This window comes from Monodelphis domestica, chromosome 8, assembly GCF_027887165.1.
Source record: "Monodelphis domestica isolate mMonDom1 chromosome 8, mMonDom1.pri, whole genome shotgun sequence".
Lineage (NCBI taxonomy): Eukaryota > Metazoa > Chordata > Mammalia > Didelphimorphia > Didelphidae > Monodelphis > Monodelphis domestica.
In genome coordinates, this window is record NC_077234.1 from 45,625,260 (window position 1) to 45,642,247 (window position 16,988).

The window sequence follows — 16,988 nt, forward strand, 5'->3', positions numbered from 1 at the left end:
TAAGAATCGACCTCCAGCCAGCTAGGCAGTGTGATGGAATATATTTAATGTTACCTTTAAAACATTCAGAAGATCGTAGATTTAGAGCTGGAAGGGATCTTAAAGGTAATCTAGTCCAACCCTCTTATTTTATAGATGAGTAAACTGAGGCCAAAAGAAGCAAAAGGACTAATATAATGCTAGAGGCAAGGTTCAAACCCATATACCCTGATTATAAAGGCAATATTATTTTCATTTATCATAAAAAAAAACCTTACCTTCCATCTTAGAATCAATACTATGTGTTGGTTCCAAGGCAGAAGAGCAATAAGGGCTAGGCAGTATGGTTCAAGTGACTTGCTCAGGGTGACACCACTAGGAAGTATCTGAGGCCAGATTTGAACCCAGGACCTCCTGTCTCTGGGCCTGACTCTCAATTCACTGAGCCACCCAGCTTCCCCCTTTTTCATTGTATCATAATGCTCATATACCTCTGAGGATCTTTGACTGACCAGAAAAAGGAAATGGATTGGTTGTGTAGCAAGATTGAGAGATGGAAGGATCATAAGTTTAGAGTTGGAAGGAATCTTAGAGGTCATCTAGTCCAGCCCACCCATTTTACAAATAAGAGAGCAAAGACCTAAATAGGAGAAAAGACTTTCCCAAGATCACACAGCTAGTAAATGGATGAGGAGGCATTTGAACTAAAGTCCTTTGACTCCAAAGCCCATGGTCTTCTATTATATAATCTATTGTATCATACTCCCTTGAGGAACAATTTGAATATAATGATCATATCTCCAAGGTACTAATATTAGATCATTTTTGGAGAACTGATGAGAAAATTGGACAAAAATTATTTTGGAAGTACAAAGAGGGGGCTTCCAGTTAAGACGAGGGGTTGTAGAAATGTAGAAGTGTCTAGTTCTCCATCTACTCTAGAAGCAAACCAAAAAAGGAACTAGGTCAAATGGTGACAAAATCTAAATAGAAATGTCACTTAGCACCCTCAACCAATCAAAGACTCCACAAAAAAAACAGTAAGAGCCATAAACTCTGGAAGAGGTGTCATGCTTAGAATGCCAGCATGAGCTCAAGAGAACAACCTCATCACCCACAATAGTGCCCAAATTGGGATCAGTAGATTGCAGAGCTCTGACTAAGGACACTAAAGCTTGCCACCACTCAACACAGAGATACATAGGGGTAAAGTAGAAGTCAGAGATTAAAGCCTACGATATTGAGTTTAGGAAGAAATAGGGTCTGACCATGGCACCAAAAACCAAAATGTGGAGTAGAGGTTGTTGATATGAATAAGCAGAATAGGACATCCAACACTAGGAAGTAATATGATGGGTCAAGACAGACCCAAGAGATAAACATAGAAGAAAAGAGTAACTTCACAACTATAAGCAAAACCTCAGAGAAAAAGGATTGGCCACAAGAAAACAGAAGAGATAAGCAAATAAAAAAGGAACTAGAAGTGAAATGAGAACTCTGGAAAAAATAAATGGAAGGAGAATAAATAGTTTGTAATAGAAGCTAAGAAAATTTTCAAAGATTCCATGATAATTTTGTTGTTCAGTCATTTTTCAGTCTTTGAGACCCCTTTTGGGGCTTTCTTGGCAAAGATACTCGAATGATTTGCCATTTCTTTTTGGAGCTCTTTTCAAGCATGAGAAAACTAGAATTAACCAAACTCAACTTAATGACTCCATGAGACAGTAAGAAATATTAGAAAAAATCAAAAGATTGAAAAACATAGATAAAAATGTAAGGTATCTATTATTTTGAAAAAAGAAATTACCTGGAAAATAGATTAAAGAGAGATCATTTAAGAATCATCAGACTACCTAAAAACTATGACCCCCAATGAACTACCACCTTCCTTCACCCCTATACAAATCCTGAATACTGTATTTTAAGATCTCATAAATGAAAACTGGCCAGATTTGCTAGATTGAGAGAGTAAAATGAAAGTAAAAAAAAAATTCTCCAGTTATCCCTTGAGCATAAGAAGGGTGCAGTCACCAATAAAACAAACATAAGTTTCAGCTAGGAAGGGCAAAGTTATGATTTGAACTCAAATCTCCTTTATTTCAAATTCAAGGTTCTATCTACTACACCCCATTTAGTTCCTGGATAAATGATGAAAAGAACTTCCAGCCCTCCTTCCCTCTTTCCCTTTTATTGGATGTGATGGATTAGAGATAAAAAATAAGACATACATTTCTAGATATGGTCAATGTATAGATTTGTTTTGCTTTCCTATCATAACTTGTCTTTCCTATCATAACTTGTTTTAAGCATGAGATTTGGGGGGGGAGGGAGAGGAAGGGAGAAATAGGAGTAGAGTGGGGGAACTACTGATAATGATGCCAGAAAAAAAGAAGGAAGAAAGAAAAGGTCATCAATGAAACATTTAACGAAGGGGCCAGAAGGAAGTTCAGAGGGAAACAGAGGCTACTGAGTCTCTTCTAGAAGCAATATGTTACTCTGTGCATAATGAGATTTGCACTGTCATATATAGCTCTCTTTTTCTCTTCTCTTTTATGTATGCGTGATATTTGCAAAGTTCAAAAGAACAACTAAAAAAATTAAAAAAAAAGAATCTGGAAGAAACTCTGAAAACAACTGATAAAGTTGTTTTGTTTTGTTTTTTAAGTCATATTTGACTTGGTAGAGGGAACATCTACTATACTACACATTGTAAATATTAAACAATTCTGTTTCTAATAACTTGTAGTTATTAATTCAATCAATATAAATAACTTTGTTTTTGTCCACTTAGTTTACCATTCAGACTATGGCCCATCATTGGATTGACAACCCATAGAGTTGGTCTATTTGACATAGTTCAACAAATGCTGCTGATGTACAAAATTGAATAGGCAGAAGACAGCACTTCGGCTCACTGGGGGGAGGGGGGAGGATAGTCCAGTGCTTTCAATAGCTCCACCTTCTCTTGAAACAAAGGCCTGTTTTTCACATCAGCATCCTTCTATTGATGCTACCATATTTGAAAATTGTAGACTACTACAGTTCTGAAGTATTAAAATTGGTGGTTCCCCAAATGTCAATGGAAAGGTGAATGGTGGGAGTAAACAGGTGGTAGTAATATACTATCAGTGAAAAGCTTTCCTGAAACAAAATTGATTGACATAAAATTAGAAGGGAAATTGTTTAACTAGGAAAAAGTTAAGGGAAAAGCCAGGTAGTCATCATCAGAGAGTTATATGAGAGGAAGCAGCAGCAGCACAGTCGTGTAGTAAGAATGAGAGATTTCCATTGGATAGTCTCCATTATTATTGAGGCAACATTTAGAGAATAGGAGAAAGACTCCCAAAGGGTTGAGTCTGTGTGACCTGTGGAAGACTGATGGGAGGACATGCATAAGGGTCACCCAGGGTGAGCAGGTATGGGCAGGTGGTGATATCTATCATTGAGGGCAGAGCCCATAATGATGAGATTAGGCCCATCAAAGTAAGTACAGTCATGTATGTTACAGAGAAGGCTCATGAGCTTGATAGGAAAGCAACAGAGAGGATACAATTCATTATTTTCAGGGGGGAAATTCTGAAAGGTTGCCCAAGGCACACAAGAATGCTGCATATCAGCTCTGTCAGTGTAGAATGGAGTCAAAGTTAAAAGTGAGTCTCTTGGTTCCCAAAACAAGATTTTGACCCTAGATTTATAAATTTTATATTGCATCCAAAACTCTTAGTTTCATCTGTCAGGGTATGTGCCAGAAAAAATTATTTCCTGGCATTCCCCTTGAAAAGGGGAAGAGTTTTGTAACACAAAAAACCTGAGCCTCGGGGGTAGAGAAAGTCTGTTTTGATTAGAGCATAGAGAGAAGTAGTATAAATGGACTACAAAGGTGATAGATAGTGAAGGATCTTGAGTGCTTGACAAATTAGTGTGAATTTTATTTGTAAGGTGATATATAAGAAGATGCTTCAATATTTCTTCCAAATAAGTCTACCATTGAAAATTGAGGCAAAGGAGTGAGGCAAGAATAAAGAAGCAGTAAATGACTTCTCTGCCATCTTTCCTCAAAATACCATGGGGAGCAGGAAGGGAGAAAGGTAAAAAGCAAAAGCCAAACCCTGTTTCAGGAAGCTGAAGCCTTGGGAGGCTGGAGCCAAGAGAAAGGGCAGGGGAAAAGGAAGAAATGGAAAGGTCAAGATCCCAGCAGTGGTCAGAGTAGCCAAGTCCTTCTATCCAGGAGGCCTCTGGGACATCAAATCTCAGCCCCAGAACTTCAAGGAAAAGCCTGAACTACTACCCTTAGTTCATCCTATCCAGGAAGTAATTACCAGCATGAGCTCACTTAGAGACTATCGTTCTTCTGAGTCTGTGGTATGTCAATTCAATTAGCCATACAGCATCTTTGAAAAAAAATATTGTTATTTAAAAAAAGATAGGCTTTTGTTTCAAGGTATCATTTAGAATTGCTTAAAAAATAGCAAAACTTTGATGAAAGATGGATATCCCTATGAGGGAACAAAAGAGAAGACCATCATCTAAGAAAAGGCACACTCGGGTTTTATTTCCCATCTCTGTAGCTAACTCAGTTTTCTCACAGCTCATAAGATGTGCTTTTCCCTTTTTCACAAGGAAGAAATGAAAATGAACTAGGGTAATCTCCACTTTTTGGTAATTTGGTTCGGGGAATTTTTAACTTGTAGAATTATTTGAGGGGCGAGAAAGAAACTTTCCTACATTTGAATTGTCAGAGTTGAGGGTTTTCTCATGTTAACATCACCTCCTAGTAAGATATGACATGTAATGACAACTCTTTTAGCCTTTGTAAATATACAAATTAAAAGGGATAGGGAGAAAAGTATGGATGTCAGGGGATCCACAAAAATGGGACAAATTACAGAGTTTACAGATGAAAAGTCTGGCAGTGGGGGCAGCTGGGCGGCTCAGTGGATTGAGAGCCAGGCCTAGAGACAGGAGGTCCTAGGTTCAAATCTGGCCTCAGACACTTCCCAGCTGTGTGACCCTGGGCAAGTCACTTGACCCCCATTGCCTAGCCCTTACCCCTCTTCTGCCTTGGAACTAATACAAAGTATTGACTCTAAGACGGAAGGCAAGGGTTAAAAAAATAAAAAAAAGCCTGGGGGAAAAGGTTCAGAAGAACTGTCAAGCAATTTTTGCAAGTATGAAACTGTTAGTGTATTTTGCCATGGGACAGGCCACCATCTTAGCCTCTCCATTGTCCTAAAGTTTTTGATAATCTTCTTGGAGATATTTTATTTGGAAATGCATTTCTAATTTTACAATTAAGATTAATATAGAAGTCAGATTTGCATTATAGAAATGCAGTTGGGGGGGGGGACACTCCTGTTTTTAAAGTAAACATCCAATTAAATGCTTTAAATGCAAAAAAGAAATTCTATCTAAATTGAAAAGCCAAAAAACCTACTGATTGGTATATTGTATACATCTTTTGAAAATTTTCTTCCGAGTTCCAGTGAAATGTCTTCTAGAAAGTCACCGAGGTCCTCTTGAGCCCATGATCCCAGGAACACCATTTTTCTCTATTTAATCACAATATAAGTTCTTACTTTGAGAGTAAAATCAAAGCAGAAGGTGAATGGAAAATAAGTGACTATGAGGAAGGCCTTTATAAGGCTGGTGATGGGGAGTTGGTGATAACTAGGAGGAGTGACTTCCAAAAAATGCCTTACTGTTATTTTGAATGATCAGTCTTTCTTTCTAGCTGAGATAGGGTCTGTATTTAGGTCCTGAATTTTATCTCCATTTAAGCACATATTTAGGATCTGAGTTGAGAAGTGTTGCAAGATCTCAAAGGTGTTTTCTCAATATGGCCAAGCCAGAAGCATATGTGTGGTACGTGGGCATGTTTGTGCATACGTGTACATGCTATGGACCATGCTCATTGGACTGTGTGGATAAGAGTAAGTGAATGTGTGTAAGAGCAAGGTCTTGGGCCTGCTTAAGTGGACTGTTGAGATTTGAAGGATCATATATTTAGAAATGGAAGGGTCCTTAGAGGTTATTCAGTATAATTCTCCTATTTTCACTGAGGAAAGTAAGACCCAGAGAAGTGAAATGACTTGCCTACTATCACTTCAGTAGTAAGTTAGAGAGCCAGAAAAAGAACTTGAGAACTCTCTTTCTTTCTCCTCCATCACACATTCCATTGCACCATACTGCCTTCTTCAAATCAGCACATTTCCCATTTCAAATGTGTTTAATTTGGTGTAAATAAATGGGCATCTTCCTGAACATGAGAGCACCTGCACATGGGTTAAGGTATGTGATGGAGATGGTCTGTGTTTTGTGTTTGAGTGTGTGTGTGTGGAGGGGTGGTGGTGATGAAGGGGTTAGTCACATCCTGAGAAGTTGTGCAGAAAGATGTGACAAAAGATGTCGACTGGTTTAAGTTCACCCCTCCAGCTTCTAGGGTGCCCATTGTCATGGCTGCTTTAGCAACATTTGGAGCTGTCTCTTGTGTCTTTCTGTATAAACTGTGTGAGTTTTTCCTCCCCCCAACTTACCATTTCCAAAGTGATCCCCATCAAAATCAAAGGCTTGGAGCTGGACATCAACAGTGTGCAACTGAAGTTGGGCCGATAACTCAACACTCTGTTCACTGACACACTTGAAGGAGTGTCCCACTTTGGTCTCAAACATTTTAAGCCCTCCTTTCAGGCCACTGTAGACTTTCACTGCAAACACCAAAAGAGACCAGTAGGTTAGAGTTGGAAGGAACTTGAGACCATTTAGACCAACTTCTCCTTTTACTAATGAGAAAACAGGGAAATGATTTGTCCAACATCACATGACAGCTAGATTAGAAGTTGGATTTGAACCTGAATCTCTTGGTTCTTTCCCCTTCACCATTCTGCTTCTCTGGGATGCAAGCATAGCCTTTTTCGTTAAGCTAGGGACAGTGAGTGACTTTTACTTGCTTAAATAATTATAGTCATCAGAGGGATGAGCCAACCACCCCTTTAATCCCTCAATGGGGAAGAAAATATGGGGATCTTGCTTGTTGGAGACTCTCTGAAGGTCAACCACTATGTGGTCAAGACATCGTTCCTTTGGCATTTGGGATTTTTTTTTTTCAGTTCCTTATGTGGGTAAATCCCATATAAACTAGAGTAGTATAAAGCAGAAACAAGAGTTTGTTGGAATTTTTTCTTTAGTCATTTGAAATTCCAGTGGCAGAGCTGAGATCCTAAGATCGTAGGCGTCCAAATTCACTAATCATATGTTCTAAACTATCAGTTATCCACACACAGAGGCATAGGATACCATGATCCCCACTATCTATACACCCCTGGATAGGCTACTGTGATCCCCACTGCCTATACACCTCTGGATAGGATACTGTGATCCCCACTGCCTATACACCCCTGGATAGGATACTGTGATCCCCACTGTCTATACACCCCTGGATAGGATACTGTGATCCCCACTGCCTGTACACCCCTGGATAGGATACTGTGATCCCCACTGTCTATACACCCCTGGATAGGATACTGTGATCCCCACTGCCTGTACACCCCTGGAGAGGATACTGTGATCCCCACTGCCTATACACCCCTGGAGAGGATACTGTGATCCCCACTGCCCATATACCCCTAGAATGCATTCCCTCTTCATCTGCCCTTTTAGAAGGTCTGACTCAGCTCACATGCCCCAGCTTCCAGGAGCTCTTTGCTTTCTTCCCAGCCAATAGTGCCCTCAGCACCCAGATTATGTTGTATCTCTACTCTGTATATATCCACTAGGTGCCTACTTAAGTCCAGGCTCTCTCCCTAATTAGACTGTCAACTCCTTAAGAGCGTGGGCTACTTCAACTGTTTCTAGGTATCTCTTGCACCTAGGACAATACTAGGCACATGACAAGCACTTAATAAATTCTTATCTATTGCTGGATTTATCTTATCCAGCTAGAAAGGACTATGGAAGGGTTGTTGACTCGGTTCATTTCAACATACATTTATTAAGCTCCTAATGGTTCCAGAGCCCTTTGCTACATGCTGGGAGATACAAAGTACCCATGAGACACCATCCCTGTCTTTAGGAATTTATGGTATAAGTAGATAGGATAACTTTGTAAATAACTATGATACAAATTAACAGATGATAAACGCACCAGGAAGGTACAAAATCAAGTGCCTAAGGGAATTGTTAGGGGTCAGGGGCAGAGTTTTATTATATATTATGATGATGAGAGGAGGCATCATGGATGAGGTGGGACTCCACTAGGTGGTGCAGTGGATAGAGCACTGAGCCTGGTGTCAGGGAGACCCAAATTTCGATATGACCTCAGCCACTTAAAAGCTGTGTAAATCACTTAGACAAATCACTTGAACTTCCTCTGCTTTAGTTTCTTCATTTGTTGAGTGGGGCTGATAATAGCAATCATCTCACAAGGTTGTTCCTCATAAAGAATCAAATGAGGTAATAATTGTAAAGCTCTTAGCACAGTGCCTGGCACATAGTAAATACCAAACAAGCATTAGTTATTATTATTATTTTTAAATCCTTGCCTTCTGTTTTAGAATCAATAGTGTGTATTAGTTCCAACGTAGAAGAACGGTAATGGGAATTAAGTGACTTGCCCAGAGTCACACAGCTAGGAAGTATCTAAGATCAGATTTGAACCCAGAACCTCTCATCTCTAGCTCTGGCTCTCTATCCACTGAGTCACCCTACCTGCCCCTAGTTATGATGATGATGATGGTTAAGAATTTGCCAGATGATGAAGAAGAATTAAGGAATTTCTAGGAACAGGAAACATCATGAGCAAAAATACATAGATGGGAAAGTACAGGATATTATCAGGGTCAGAGATTAGAGCATAGAGCATAGGAGAATTGGATAAAACAGACTAGAAAGGTGACAGGTAGTGGAGGATCTCGAAGACTTGGTAAATGAGTTTGAATTTTACTTGGAAGGCAACAGGGAGTTATTGAAGTTTTGATTTTTGTTTTTCTAATAGAAGAGTGATGATTACCAGTGACCAGAGCTATGCAGAAAGAGTAATCTTTCCCCACAATAAATACACGTATATCCGTGACTCTTCCACCCATCACATTCCATGACTTGCTATTATTTCATTCTCCCTTCCTCAGCCCAACATCCTGTGATAGTCAGCCTCAGTTCTGTCTTCCCTGATTCTTGGGACCAAATTTTACTTAATAAAATAAACAAACAAACAAATGCTAGGCTGGGAGTCAGATTCCCAGAGTTGAAATCGTGTGTGTGCGCGCTTGCACATGTGCTTTTTTAAACTGAAAAGAAAACATAATGGAAGTAGTAAAGAATAAGGAATTTAATGTATTTTTAAAATCTATCCCATTACAACCATACTCTGCAGGGCTGGAGTGAAAACCTTTTTTTGAACCAACTGGGGTTACAGGGATTTGGTCCACATTTTTAAATAACTGTCAAAATGTTGTTTTGTAGTTTTTTTGGCTTTGGTGCATTCAGAGTAATCATAATGCAGTACAAACACCGAGGTATGATACCACCTAGTCAAACGCATTTCAATTTCATTTAGCTATCAAAACACACTATTATTTCTTATTTAATACAAAAGGATTCTTCATTAGATGGCTTTGCAGCAAATGGGACATTCACTCATTCAGTCTCCACAAAGTTGACATGTTCCATGGCCACAGAGGAATATCTCACACACACACACACACACACACACACACACACACGCACACGCACATGCACACGCACACGCACACATACTGTTAGAGGTTTTCCAGTTCACAAGTACTTACCTAATGGTAAGACAGTCAAAGAGGTCTCCACTGTTTCTATATGATATGAGTGTCCTACCTGTAAAATAACTCCATATTAACCTCTGCATATACTCCATTGTATGTCAATGATACATAAACTTAAATAAGTCAGAATACCTCAGGATTTCAGATATTGAACCCTTTTGGCAAAGAAGAGGGATGGGGGATAAGAGACTTGCAAATCAAACCCTAACTGGGAAAGGGGGATACCTTAAAGTCAGGGAATAGATGGTGATTCATGGGATAGGAGTTGAGGGATTTCTTTGACTCCCAAATCATTTCTCCTGAAGGACTGGTACTGGTGCCTCCACTAAGGGAACTGTATTCTTTTGGGTTACATTCTGTCGCATTAAGTGGGTGCACATTAAACTACTCCCCATAATCTTAGAGCAAATGAATTGATTAGATCCCTTCCAAAGTGACATCTGAGAATAGACTTTGATCAGATAGACTAGACTGTAAACTTCTTGAGGGCAAGATGAGTTTATTTAATATAAACTTCTAATATAAACTTCTCAGGGTCTAACACAGGTCTCTCTGCTCCTCTCAGAGACTGGTACAGAACACTCTTTAATCTAAAAATAAGGGAAGTTTATTGATGATAGAATAAGGACTCCAGTGCAAAGACCTCTTCTAGTCACATTCTTTTCATCTACTCCAGAAATAACTTATTACTTCATTCATTACATTTTTATCCTTTTCATAAACTTAATATACTTGTTCTGAAAAATTATACTTATATAGTAATGAACATTTCGTGACACATTAGACAAAGCCAGCCATAATCTCAAGTTATTGTTCTGTTAACCATTTTTATAGCACATGCATGTTTGACAAGTATTTAAAATATCACAAGAGCAAAAAAATTCAATGGGTTAAAAACTACATGGATTTTTTTTGCTTTATTGCTATGTTTGATAAACAGATTCATACCAGCATTGTACAGATATCCACGGTCCTCCATTCTCATTCTTTGTGTGTTGTTTTTATATGATTCTCTACTTATTGCACAGCATTCAGTGAGGGCTTTATCAAAAGCTGTCATCACGAGGGAACAAGCTTTTTCTGGAGGGTTCAGGATCTCAGAGTAGAAAGCAGAGAAGTTCAGGACCAGATCCAAACATAGTGGACACATTGGTTGCATCACCTTTTCTTTATTTCAATGCTTCTTGACATGTTTGTTGTGACTGATCTATTGTTTCTTTCTTGTCATCTTCAACAGCTGCCTCGGCCAAACAATGGTAATACGTAATCTTGCACAATTTTCATCTAGAAAACTTTGTTTTCTGCTTGTGGAGCATTGGGGATCAAAAACTTTCCCCAATTGACACAGTACATTCTTGCAGATATTTCTTGCTGATGTCTCCATTTTCTCTTTATAGTCTCCGGCTGTCTGATGGGTTTTTTTCTTAGCATCTTCCATTTTTTGCCCAGTTCTTGAAATAACCCTTGCCTTCTTGGAATTTGTGATAGATAAGAAGATATTTGGAAATAATTTGTCATAGGGGTCCTTCCCGGGAGAAATTGGAAGCTCAACAATAAAATTCCAAACCAAAGGGAAACAGTTTCAATTGGAAAGGAAGATTATCTAAAGATAAGAATGGGGATTTATGGAAAATTCACCAACCAATTTTTTTCAACTAATTTTTAAGATACTAATAGCAATGGAAACAATGACAATGGAATTCCATCATATATAATATACATGATAATTCACCTTTTTATAGTTCTTAAGAAGCTTGTGAAGAGCTTTAGAAATATCTCAGTGTATGTACGTGTGTGTGTGTAATAGCAAGTGTTGAAGGATGAATACAAAAACATGGCACAGTTCTGTAACAATGGTTTTAACATTGCTAAAGCTCAAAATGACACAAGTCTGGGAGGAAAGCTGTGGATAATGAAAAGAATTGAGGTTTTAAAAAATTAACATTAGAAAAGCTTGGAAAGACCTACATGAACTGATGCAAGGTGAAGTGAGCAGAACCAGGCGAACACTGTACACAGTCCTAAATGAACATTTAGGACTGACTTAGCTATTCTTAACAATAGAGTGATCCAAGGTGATCCTCAGGGACTCATGATGGAAAATGCCATCTACCTCCAGAGAAATAACTGATGGAGTCTGAATGCTGAGGCATATTATATTTCACTTTATTTCTTGACTTTTCTTTTGTTTCTTTGAGTTTTCTTTCACAAAATGGTGAGTATGGAAAGATGTTTTACACTAATACACATATAAAGTCTATATCAGATTATTGCTTGCTGTCTAATGGAGAAGAGAGGAAGGAAGAAGGATGAAAATTTGGCTTAAACTTTTAAAAAATGAAGGTTAAAATTTTAATGTAATTGAGAAAGAAAGAAAATATTATTTTTAAAAAATAGCTGCATTGAAAAAAGAGGAAGATCAAAGATGGGGTAAGACTGTTACCCATCCAGGTGGATGGGATGATGATAACTAAAAACATAGGAGAGAGATGCTCAATACTTACTTTGTTTCTCTTTTCTTTGCCAAGGAGAATTTCTTTTGGGCTAGAAGAATGGAACATAAATGATAGGGAGTTGATAGGAAGGGTACCTAGCACTTGGAAGAGAAGGTAAGAGAGAACCTTTTTCACATGAATTTCAGTCACCTGACTCAAATGAACTACATTCTTGGGTACTAAAAGAATTGGTAGGTGGGACAGTTGAGAGATGATCAGTGATAATCGAAAGATTTAGAACAAGAAAAAGATAGCAAGACCAGATAAAGAAAAATATTGTAATGATTAAAAAAAATCCAAGACAATGAATTGAATTAAAACCTCTAAGCTAATGGGGTTGACTTAGATTTGTGGCTGAATTCTAGAAGGTATTGACAAATGGATGATTAGTTAATATTTAGGAAAAGAATCAACAGTTGCAAAGAGTTAGAATGGCTTCCTCAAGACTAGGTCATGCTAGACTAAACCTATTTCCACTTTCATAGTTATTAAGTTGATCACCATGCAAATATTTTTAAATATAACAGACACATTTTATCAAAGTACCTAATAAAATGTCTCCTATTTTAGTGGGTAAGTTAAAAAAATCAAACTACAGTTGGTTTGATTCAAGCACTGACTCATTGGACTGGACTCGAAGTGTCACCATTAATAGTACAATGCCAATGTGGAAGGTTGTCTCTAGAGAAGTCCTTGATTTGTCCTGTGCTATCTTTTTGCTCAAGATTTAGGTAAAACAATAGATAATAAGCTTATCAAATTTCCAGATGACCAATGGCATGGAGGGATGGCAACAACTCTGAATGATAATCAGGATTTACAGAGGTCTTCAAAGGCCAGAGCAGTGGTATCAAATTCAGATAGAAACGCAGGTCAAATATTGATCAGAAAACCACATATTAACATTATTATGTTCTATTATATTTTTATTTATTTTGTTAAATATTTTCCAATTATGTTTTAATTTCATTTGGGGGCACTTGAGAACTTGAATCAAATAAGATGAAATATTTTAGAAATCAATGCGAAACCTTACTATCGAATTCTAAAAATCAACGTTACCAGATTGACTTTTCCTTTTTTGTACCTCTACCCAATGAGTCACATCACGAAGTGTTTACCATCTCTCTCAGAAATAGCACAAGCAATATTCACTTCTACAAAATACAGGGGGTGTGGCTAAGTAGGACAGGAGAATCTTTGGAGGCTAAAGACCAGAGGTCAAACCAAAGATTAATGTGTTTCTTTTTGGGGGCTAAATGTAGCCTCTCAGGAGAGCACATATTGAGCAAAGCACCAGGAAAAGTACATCCCTCATGATGGACACTTCCAGGTTCTACTCTGATGCCTTTTAGAGACTTTCTACCAGATTTTCTCTTGTTTATGACTGACAGTGACTTTTTTGCAATGTTAGATTCTTTTTTTTTTTTTTAATAAGCCCTTACCTTCCGTCTTGGAGTCAATATACAGTATTGACTCCAAGGCTGAAGAGTGGTAAGGGCTAGGCAATGGGGGTCAAGTGACTTGCCCAGGGTCACACAGCTGGGAAGTGTCTGAGGCCAGATTTGAACCTAGGACCTCCAGTGGCTAGGCCTGGCACTCAATCCACTGAGCTACCCAGCTGCTCCCATTGTAAACCTTAAAATTTCTTAGACTTATGAATGTTGGAAATTTCACCATTGGGAAATAAACTGTGATAATTAAAATGTTGGGAGCAAGGGAAATATATATATCAATTATGACCACTGAAATATGTTTTCTACTGTGTCTTGGTTTTATATAAATATAAGATGGTCACCAGGGAATATATTCCCAATTTATGAATATGCCCAAGCCAACTGGGTTTTATATAGAAATTTAATTTATAATACACTGATTAATCAATAGAAAAAGAGAGAAAGTAAGAAAGGAATAAGAATGAATAAATCAGTCAGTTGGTTTTATCACTCACCCAAGATCTCTCTAGGTAAGGCTTCTCATGCCAGCCTCAGGCTCCACCTTCAAGAGAGCCTCCTTTCAAGAAATGTTTCCAGAGAATTCTCCTCCTTCAGAGCCAGCCTTCTGTCCTGGTCCTCCCACAGAGCAACTTCCTCAGTCCTCCTTCAGAGCCACCTTGCTCAGAGCAAAACCTCCTCAGACCCCGCTATCTTTAAGGAAACCATCTAAGTCCCCTCCCCTCAGTTCTCACATCTACCAATCACTGTCCATGTCTCCCCTGTGCCAATGGTGGCTCTAGCTTAACCCAGGACCACCCAGAGGTCTGTTTCCTTTGCACATGTCTGTTGTAGGTCATATTCTCAAATAATTAAATCTTGATCTATGCTACAGCCCTTCCTAAATCCTGTTAGACTGAGTACGGTGGAGATTGTAAGTTCTAAGACCTGGTTCTGTCATTCCAAGTATCTCTATTGTATCAATTCTAAAATCAATCATGACTCAAAGAACTTCCTGTTCTATGCTTAAGCATAGGTCAAAGCCCTTTCCATTGTTTAGCAAAAGATTTCTGTCCTAAAGTAGTCTTAAGTAGGGAGGAGAAGGATCCTCCCATGCCAAGGTGTTTCATATTCCAATAGAGTTCTTACTATCAGTAGGAAATTTTTTCCAAGTATGAAATTTCCCAATGGTGAAATTTCCAACATTCATAAGTCTAAGAAATTTTAAGGTTTACACCAGCAATGTTAGATTCTTAACATCACCAAGGTGTGCCATTTTCTATGACTCCATCATCTATATCTCCCAGTTAACAGGACCTTGGATTTCACCCTGAATTGGATTTCACCCTGAAATCACTCTGGGCTTTGATAGGCCAGCTTTGGTCTCATCCTGTTGAGATCTAGGCCTCCATTTTACTTTCTTTTTTTTTTCTCCATCTTACTTTCTGGCCACCTCCATATCATACCCCTTTCCTTCTCTCTCTGCTTTCTCCCTTTCCCTCCTCTTTCCTTCTCTCCTTCTCTTTCTCTTCTTTCTGTATCTCTCCTGTTCTCTCTTCTCCTGTTCTCTCCTCTTTTCTTCTCTCCTCTCCTCTCCTCTCCTCTCCTCTCCTCTCCTCTCTCCTCTCCTCTCCTCTCCTCTCCTCTCCTCTCCTCTCCTCTCTTTTCTTCTCCTCCCTTCCTGTCCCCTCTCCTCCCCCTCCTCTGCCCCCCTCCCTCTTTCCCCTTCTCTTCATATCAGAAATATTCAAGGCAGAAGGAGGAGCAGGGTTAGAAGAAAAAGAAATGACTTTAGTTTGGAACAGTTAATGTTGAAGGGATGTACATGTACATGTGTATGGGCATAACAAGGCAAAGCATTGTTTTTGGTTTGGACAAATGGAGAATGTTTATGGGCAGTTAAGGAGAAGCAAAGATGGAAAGTTTGAGAATGCATGAGAGAACTAGGCTGAGATCTGGGGCAAGCTCCTGGAGGAGGGAACAGTACTTCCATCAGAAGAAAAAGGGAAGATAGAGAAATGGTTTGAGAAATGGAGAATGGAACCTGGGCAGAATCCATATTGGGTGGTCTCAGTCTTCTCAATGAAACCATAGGACATGTCATCTGCCGAAAATCACGACAGGGAGGGAAAAATGATTAGTTGGAAGATAAAAGGGGTTTGAAAGTTTGGCATGGGGCAACCAAAAGGGGGTCAGGAAAAGAAATATAACAGGGGTGTCCTGAGCAGCAGCAGTAAAGGGCACTGATGAATTTATTATACACTGGACATTTGTAGTAGAAACATATTTGTAGTAGAAACATCTTGTTTCCAAAAGAGAACGCCTGACTAGACTCTAATCAAGAATCTTTAAGTGCTTCCCAAATATGAGAAACTGATGTAAAAATCATCCTCTCTTATAATGAAGAGTTGCTATTTCTCTGATTGTATAAGACTGTGTAGAAAGCAGGAATGAATCAGTCATTTGGTGTTTACAAGAGGAAATTAAATAGGCAGCATGCAAGAAGACTCAGAAGTGTTGGGGACACACATCTACTTCTGTGAAGCATGTCATGATGGTTTCATGGGGCACAGAGAGTCAGGATGGGGATTACACAATCCATAAAAAAATGCATTTATAGCATTCACAGTTAAAGAAAGATAAACGGTCTCTAAGGTTCTTTCTAGATCTTAATAGTAAGTCAGAACACTTTTGCTCCAGATTTTTCAAAAAGAATTCAGAGAAGTTGTTGGAGTTGCTTCTCTGCCCTGTTGGTCTCTTGAAATGGAAATTCCTCCTGAAATTGATAAATAACAATAATAGTTAACATATCTTAACTCTACAAAGTCCTTATGTGGATGATATATCTAGCTCTGAAAAGGTTTCAGAGGATACCTAAACTAACACCCATTTTTGCAGATGAGGAAAACTGAGGTCCAGGGAGTTAAGTGACTTGTCCCCAGGTCATACGGATAGTAAGCTTTAGACACAGGATTTTAACCCAGGTCTTTTGACTCCACACCTGAGCTTTACAATGGATTATTATATAATAAAGATATGAATAATTATAAAATTGTTTAATAATAAATGTTTATTGATTTCAAATTGTCCTGTGAAAGACACTGGGGAAAATTCTCTTTTATGTGGTATGATTCTGTCACAAGAGAAGTGGGAGGGATACAGCAGGAAATCTAGGCAATGTAAAAAATGATGTCAATAATAGTTTGTTTTTTTTTAAAAGAAAGGCACAGTGAAAATCAGATAGGAACAGCTACATTTGACTTTGGAGAACTCTCATGATTTAGGTTCACATG

General features: G+C 38.5%; 1 protein-coding gene across 2 annotated transcripts in view; it reads right to left on the reverse strand.

Moving 5' to 3' along the window:
* LAMP3 (lysosomal associated membrane protein 3) overlaps window positions 1-16,988 on the reverse strand; it is a 34,537-nt gene that overhangs the window by 5,502 nt on the left and 12,047 nt on the right. For both annotated transcript variants that reach the window (XM_007502006.2, XM_007502005.3), the window contains exons 4-5: window positions 9,762-9,819; window positions 6,513-6,683 (exon numbers count right to left, since the gene is read on the reverse strand). In XM_007502006.2, the coding sequence (XP_007502068.2) occupies window positions 6,513-6,683; window positions 9,762-9,819 (229 nt within the window). The remainder of the gene's footprint in view (window positions 1-6,512; window positions 6,684-9,761; window positions 9,820-16,988) is intronic.